We start from the raw sequence: 7746 nt of genomic DNA on the forward strand, positions 1-7746 counted from the left end.
TCATAACAGGTGACGGAATTTAATTTCGATTTGGCTTAGGTAAAAGTGTTGCGATTGCTTTTATATATACAGTGAATCAGGTGCATGTTATGTATATATCTTGCAAAAACTGCATTGTGAATGTTCACTTATGTTCTCTTAAGCACCTTGTGCATATATATATGTATATATATCTGCACCTCTTCTGATTCATCTTAGGCCAAAATTCCAGGGAAAATAACTATTAGATAAGTACTGTCCCCTCCTTCGCGCGGCCTTAAATGGTGATTGGCCGGCTGCTAAGAATTTTTATGATAAAGACAAAGAGTGTGTTCGAGCTTCCATAACGATAAACAAAGCGACAGCACTTCACATTTCGGTATCTGGACAACACACCACTTTTATAAAGAAATGGTTGACATTGATGAGGGAGGGGACTTCAAATTGCAAACCAATTATGGATTTACGGCCCTTCACTTTGCTACCCAAGTAGGAAACGTCAGCATTGCAGAGCAGCTGGTGGAGAAAAACAATGAGCTACTATCGATCACTGATGACAAGGGAGACACACCACTCATTGTTGCAGCATATGTAGGACATACAAACATGGTCTCGTATCTATTCTCTCTGAATAGTACTCCTCCTAAACCGTTGACTCAAGAAAAATGCATTGAGCTCCTTGGTCATACTATCCGCAATGATATGTATGGTAAGCCCTACAACTGACTATAACTTTGTTTGACGAATTTGATGCAGCTATACAAGTTGGATGGAGTTACCACTTTTATTGCAATATTAGCGACCATATATCATAAACATTTCTTAACCCACAATCATCAAATTAATGTGTCATTTTTATGGACAGATATAGCATTGAAAATTCTGGAATCGGATACCAACATAGCAAATGCCGACACTGAATGCTGGTGGGAAGCATTGGAAACGTTGGCAAAGAAACCTGCATTCTCAATTGGCAGCGAAAGTCGGCTATCATTCTGGAAAAGTCTCTTAAACTCATGTAAGTTTGCCTCCGAACTTCTTTAATTGAAATGATATATACAACATGTCCCAAGTACAGTTCTTTTATTGCATTAATCGCAACTTGATGACAATTTTACTCATATTAATTAGCTTGGCATAGGAAAATGCTCTTATTCGACTTCATCAAATCTTTAGATGATATCTACTTCTAAACTATGGAAAAATCTATGAGATTATAAGTTATTTTCTATTCTATGTCTCATCAATCTATTGTAATACTTATATAATCGTTGCTTTTATACACACAAGAAAATAGGGAGTAGTATTTTTCTTTTTTGGCGAAAGCTAGTATTTCGTTTTTACTTAAATTCAAAAGATATAAGAGATTTAAAGTGCCATGCGCGCGTTATGCAAAGACAAAACTTGTCTTAAGACGTTGATAATTAGGACACAAAGTAGCCGCATCTAATGCTTTAGTTATCTTTGCTTTTTTATTTTAAAAAGCTTTCAATATAATTTATTATTATGGATATTGGTAAAATAATTGTACAGATTTAAAATTTCTTTTTACCAAACCATTTCTGATTTCTGAATAGATTCTTTTCTCAACCTGCATAGGTTTCAAAGGGATTTGTCTCAAAGCTTTGATGAAGACATTAGCCCATCAATTAGTTGATTTTTTTTTGAAAAAGGATGGAATCAAAAGCCACCTAAGCTCACCAAACTTGGTTGACAAAAATATGACTTCAATTTTTGAAGCTGTGAAAGTTGGAAATGTTGAATTTCTAATTGTACTTTCACGCTCTTATCCTTCCCTTATCTGGCAACAAGACGAAAAGAAAATGAGTATATTTCATACTGCTATTTTATATCGGCAAGAGAGTGTGTTCAATCTAATATATGAGATAGGTGCTGGCATGCATAGCCTTGCATCCTATGTTACTGAAGATAACAAAGAGAACATGTTGCATTTAGCTGGAAAATTGGCTCCTTCAGATCGACTAAATATCGTATCAGGAGCGGCCCTTCAAATGCAAAGGGAGTTGTTGTGGTTTAAGGTGAGTGATAATTTTTTTTTTTTTCTTCCGGTTGCATACATAATGGTTCAACTGTTACCTATCAATTTATATCTCGTCAACTATAGGAGATAGAAAAGATTGTCCCACAGTCATACTTGAAGAGAAAGAATTTGGGAAAAAAAAAACACACCTGAGATATTTGTAGAGGAACATAAATATTTGCAGAAAGATGGTGAACAGTGGATGAAGGACAGAGCAAACTATTGCATGGTCGTTGCAGCATTGATTGCCACTGTGATGTTTGCTGCAGCATTCACAGTACCAGGTGGCAATGATCAAACTAAAGGGACTCCTATTTTTTTGGAAATGAACTGGTTTATGGCATTTTTCATATCAGATGCAATAGCATTGTGTTTCTCTTCGACTTCAATCATAATTTTCATGTCAATTCTCACATCCCGTTACAGAGAAGATGATTTCTTAAAGTCATTACCTTTAAAGTTGCTATTTGGACTTGCCACACTCTTCATCTCCATGACGGGCATGATGGTAGCCTTCAACACAACTTTCTTTTTGGTGTATACAAGCGCAAGGGCATGGACTCCAGCTGTTGTAATCACTTTGACTAGTATCCCAATTGTTTTGTTTGGTCCACGACATTGTAAAATTTGGGTTGATACTTAGTCTCAACATTCAAGTCTGGATTTCTTTTTCGGCCACATCAACATAGACTTTTCTAGCGAGTCAGTTGGAGAATTGATCATCCGAAAATACGAAATGGAAGGCAAACGAAAAGGAACAAAAGTTGTCGAAGGTTCACGAGATATTGAACAAGGAAGGCCAAAGAAAGAATTGATTGCAGTTAAAGACTTTGGATTGATGTTTGTCTTAACCATTCCATTCACTGTGATGTATGCATACTAGCTTATAACGTGCGCATTTTTCATTATAATATAATTTTTTAAATATTTTTGCAAAAAAAGTCTTAGAAGATAATAGCAAAAACTATAAATAATAATAATCAAAAAGGAAGAAAATAAAGGTGTGGCACCCAAGGAATTTATTAGGATGACTAAAAATACTTTGAAATTTATTAGGATGACTAAAAATATATTTAATGTCTAATCTTTTGTTCTTAGTTTGAATTGAGATTAAGTGATTGCTTTGTAGTAGATGATTTAACATTTAAGATTCAATTAATTTGAATAAAAGAGAAATGAATTAATTAAAAGAAATAATGTGAAATTTGTGTAGGTAGTTCGGATTATGTACAGCGAAGAACTAGTGGGTTATACAGCATCTAATAAAAATGTGACACACCAATTAAAAAACACCAAATCAGAACACGCAAAAAAATGCATCAAAGGCATTACGTCCGGTTCATCAAGTTGAATTACAACCAGAAACTCAAAAAGAGAACTCAAAAAACCAGAAACTACATCTGCAGAAATACAAACCAGAATGTAGCAAGGCATATCAAGCCAACAAATCCATAGGAAAAAAATTCAGAAGCACCAAAATTGTTAATCTACTTTTTCTTCTATTTTTAATTACAATCTTACGTGGTTCTGTCCTTACTAAATTTTTATTTTTCTCTACATGAACTTTTTTTTTTCTACATATAATTACTTGTTCTCAACGTACGTTAACGTGAACTGTTTTCAGAAGCACCCAACCCAAAAAAAAAAAAAAAAGACCAATTTCGCCACCCACAAGTAATACCCAACTTGAAACACGCAATATTTCTAGTATCCATTTTCCCAATCAAAGCAAAACCCATTTCTAAAGAGAGATAATAGAGGGATAAAAGTCACCAACCTTTATCGCAAAGACAGTGGCTTTGGGCGGTGGCTGTTCATGCCTACCTTACTGTATTAATAGATGAGAATTCAAGCAAATTTTCTACAGCCTGTCTTTTATAAAATGACGGTAGTGTCCTATCTGCCTATAAATAGGCTTGTGCAATGCAATAAATTTTTATCTATAAAATCTCTCTCTCTCTCTCACGTGTTATAAGTATAGAGTGAAAATAATAGTAATAATTAAAAAAAAAAAAAAAAAAAAAGAGATACGTATGCTATGTCTATAGGCTTGGGTAGAATATATATAGGATTGGAGCTTCTTGAAGTGGAATTGATATGTATAATTCTTTTATCCTTAGTTTCTGTCAATTATAGTTATTAGAATTTAATTTATCTCATTATGATGTCCAAATTGCTCGGGAAAGTGTGATTGAATATCTCAGGGAATGATTTGATACTCAACCATCATTTTTATATTACAATTGCGTCATTGTGATGCCTAATATTATAAGGTGTTTTACGATAGTGTTATTGTAATGCCCAAGTAATGTTAGAGGTTTTAAATAAATATTATACTAATGCTATAGTAATGCCCATATGAAAATATATGAAAATGTTAGGTAGTTGTTATGATGCCCAAATAGAATTAACGTGTTTAGATATGTTATTATAATGTCCAATTGATACCAAGATATTGTAAACATATCGTTATGCTACCCAAAGTTTAGGATAAAGACAAAGCATGAAAATAATGTTTATCGAGGTATTTTAAGGATCCTAGAATTTGAAATAAGGGTTCGGAATAAAAAATAAAGAATACATGTTAATGTGAAAAATATAATATTAATGCAGAAATGATACGCACAAGGGAGACGGTTGGAACAAGTGGCTCATATTCTCTCAAGCATAGAGAGTATACTAAAACTACTGGCCCATTGAGTGTAATTAGGTTTATGTGGGCCAGGGAACAAATAAGTGTTGGGGGTATGAGGTTTTCCAAAATACTTATAATTAAGGTTTTCCTATAAATATGTTATGTTGTAACCCTAAATTATTGAATAATAAAATATAGCTGCACCCTCCTGTGGACATAGGCACATTGCCGAACCACGTAGATCTATTTCTCGACTCTCTCTTGATCTCTTTCTTTTCAATTTTATATTATTCATCATTGTTGTGCACGGTAACGACAAGGACTTCTTTTGAAGTAGTATAAGCTTAAATTGTAAGTTCAAATTTACTGACCTTACATTATTTTACAAAAAACATGTTCTGTATGTTTTGTTGAACCTTGCTATTTTAATTACACGTATGAATATATTATGAAATTTTTACTTATGTGTTAAATGAAAATATGTTTCCAAAGGAAATGATTTATGAAAAAGATGTTGAGTTTCGGAAGGAAAACTTGATTTGCAAAAAAAAAAAAATAATATTACGAAAAATATGATGTTATGTATGAATGCATGAAAAAACCTAGTGGTTAGGTAGGGATTATGCTCCTACAACCTGATGTTAGGAAGAGGAAACAAAGTTGCCTAACAACCTAGCGGTTAAGCGGGGTCACACGCTTAACACCTCAAAGCTATGAAAGAAATAAATTATTAGGAACCTTTTGGTTAAGCGGGATAATACTTAGCGAACTCCTGAGAATAAGTGAGAGTATAAATTAACTTATTGTAATTATAACGATATGTTATGTTATGTTATGTTCTGCAATGATATGCACGTGCTTAAATTATGTTGATTTTAACTGATGTTTTACTTATCATGTTATGAACTGTTTTACCACTTCATATTATGAAATATGGAGTTAATTATGTAGTAAGAAAATGCAAAGAAATATTATTCTGTTTTATTACTATGTATCAAATTGTCTATAACCTAGTTTACCATTTAGCAGACGTTTATTAAAATTATTTTGTGAAAACCCTGCATACATGGTTGTCTAGTAAACACTAATGATGAAATAGATTTTTCAAACAAAAGAGGCCTCTGATTATAAATTTTCAATTTGCTTGACCTTGCTTAGTCGTGGACTCACCTTTCCACCTTTAAAATTGTGATAATTTTCTAGATGCGGTTGAGGATGAGGAAGGGGATGCGGTCATGTACAAGAGTTCGTACTACTGTGCATAGGACTGATAGGACGCCTTAGTTTTTGGAATGACTGACTCACTTTAAGTCAATTGTAGAAATACTAGTAGTGTTTGCTGTTTGTATTTTAGTATGCCACTTATGCCAACTAGTGATATACAGTATGTTGTTAATAACCTTGTAAGTTATGTAACACGTTGCTTGTGACAATTTTTGGAGACTAGTCTACTGGTTGTTGATATATGCTTATATATATATATATATATATATATATATATATATATATATATATATTCTGCTGTGAAAGCTACCTAATTGAAGTCTTAAGGATCTAAGTTATCATTACAAGAAATTAGGTCTTTAGGGGCGACATTATTTGGACACTAAAAGTCCTAAAGTGGACGTTGTTGACAACAGCGTCGACTTTTGGACACTAATGGGTTGGATGCTAATCGTCCGACCTTAATAATCAAATTTGTGATTATCAGCGTCCACTTATAAGTGGACGCTAATAGGCAACCATTAGCGTCCACAAAATCATAAAAAAATTAAATTAAAAAAAAAAAAACAAAGAAAACAACCATCAGCGTCCAAAGTAGAGTGGACGCTGATAGTCAACTATTAGTAGACGCTAATGGTCAAAAAAAAAATTTTAAAAAAAAAAAAAAAACAACCATCAGCGTCCAAGGTAAAGTGGATGCTGATGGTTAACTATTAACGCCCACTTTGTGGACGCTAATGGTTACCTATTAGCATCCACTCCATGTGGACGCTAATGGTCATAAAAAAAAAATAAAAAGAAAACAACCATTAGCATCCACTCCTTGTGGACGCTAATAGGTAACCATTAGCGTTCACAAATGGTCATAAAAAAAAATAAAAAGAAAACAACCATCAGCGTCCAAAGTAGAGTGGACGCTGATGGTTAACTATTAGCGTCCACAAAGTGGACGGTAATAGTGAACTATTAGCGTCCACTCCAGGTAACCATTAGCGTCCACAAACAACCATCAGCGTCCAAAGTAGAGTGGATGCTAATGGTTAACTATTAGCCTCCATTAAGGTGGATGCTAATGATCGAAAAAAAAATTAAAAAAATAACCATCAACATCCAAACTTAAGTGGACGCTGATGATTGTACTATTAGCGTCCAAGTGGACACTAATGGGTCTGATATTCTAAAAAAAATAAAACATTATTAGGGTCAATTCGACCCTAATAATGTTTTATTATTATTTTTTATTTTAAAAAAAAGCAATTTTAAAAGATGAGGTCATATTCAAAAGATATATAAATGATCATAATGAAAAGAAACAATAAAAAAGTCATGACAAAAGAATACCAAAAAGGCAACCAAAAGTTTCTAACCATGCATATTACTTATCAAATTGAAAAATCTAAAGTGAAATGATTACAAATACAAAAATTCAGTCTGCCGATAAGAGAAATATGAACGTTACAATTCACAATGTCCAAAGGAACATGCTCAAAACACCAAGTAATTAGCGTCCCAGGAAAAAACGTTCAATGATCAATACATAGATCCATATAAATCACACAAAATGTCCATTTTGAGAAGGAACAGAAACTTAAATCATGGAAAGTATGAATAACCAAGAATGATAAGTTAGGAAATCTTACTGATGAATTATCATCATTTAGGGACAGCATCAGTTGTCTCTTAAATTGTTCCAACTGTCAATTCAAAAAAATATGGCAGCACTTGTATCACATGAGCTTGCAGCATCCACAATTTGATAGCGGTAGACAAATTAAATAAACCAAATAGACAGTAACAAAAGAAATAAACTCTGAACAAGAGAACAAGGAACAAGAAGGCAAATACGTAGACCTAAAACAGCTGAACC

The 7746-nt window shown here is 33.2% G+C and overlaps 1 protein-coding gene across 1 annotated transcript; it reads left to right on the forward strand.

The window, feature by feature from the left end:
• Nucleotides 1–390: 390 nt before the first annotated feature.
• Nucleotides 391–2663, forward strand: LOC132169311 (ankyrin repeat-containing protein NPR4-like). The gene is made up of 4 exons (XM_059580365.1): nt 391–688; nt 845–997; nt 1579–2018; nt 2205–2663. The coding sequence occupies exons 1-4, from the start codon at nt 391–393 to the stop codon at nt 2661–2663; spliced, it is 1350 nt and encodes a 449-aa protein (XP_059436348.1).
• The last annotated feature ends 5083 nt before the right edge of the window (nt 2664–7746 follow it).

This window comes from Corylus avellana, chromosome ca2 (assembly GCF_901000735.1).
Source record: "Corylus avellana chromosome ca2, CavTom2PMs-1.0".
Taxonomy (NCBI): Eukaryota; Viridiplantae; Streptophyta; class Magnoliopsida; order Fagales; family Betulaceae; genus Corylus; species Corylus avellana.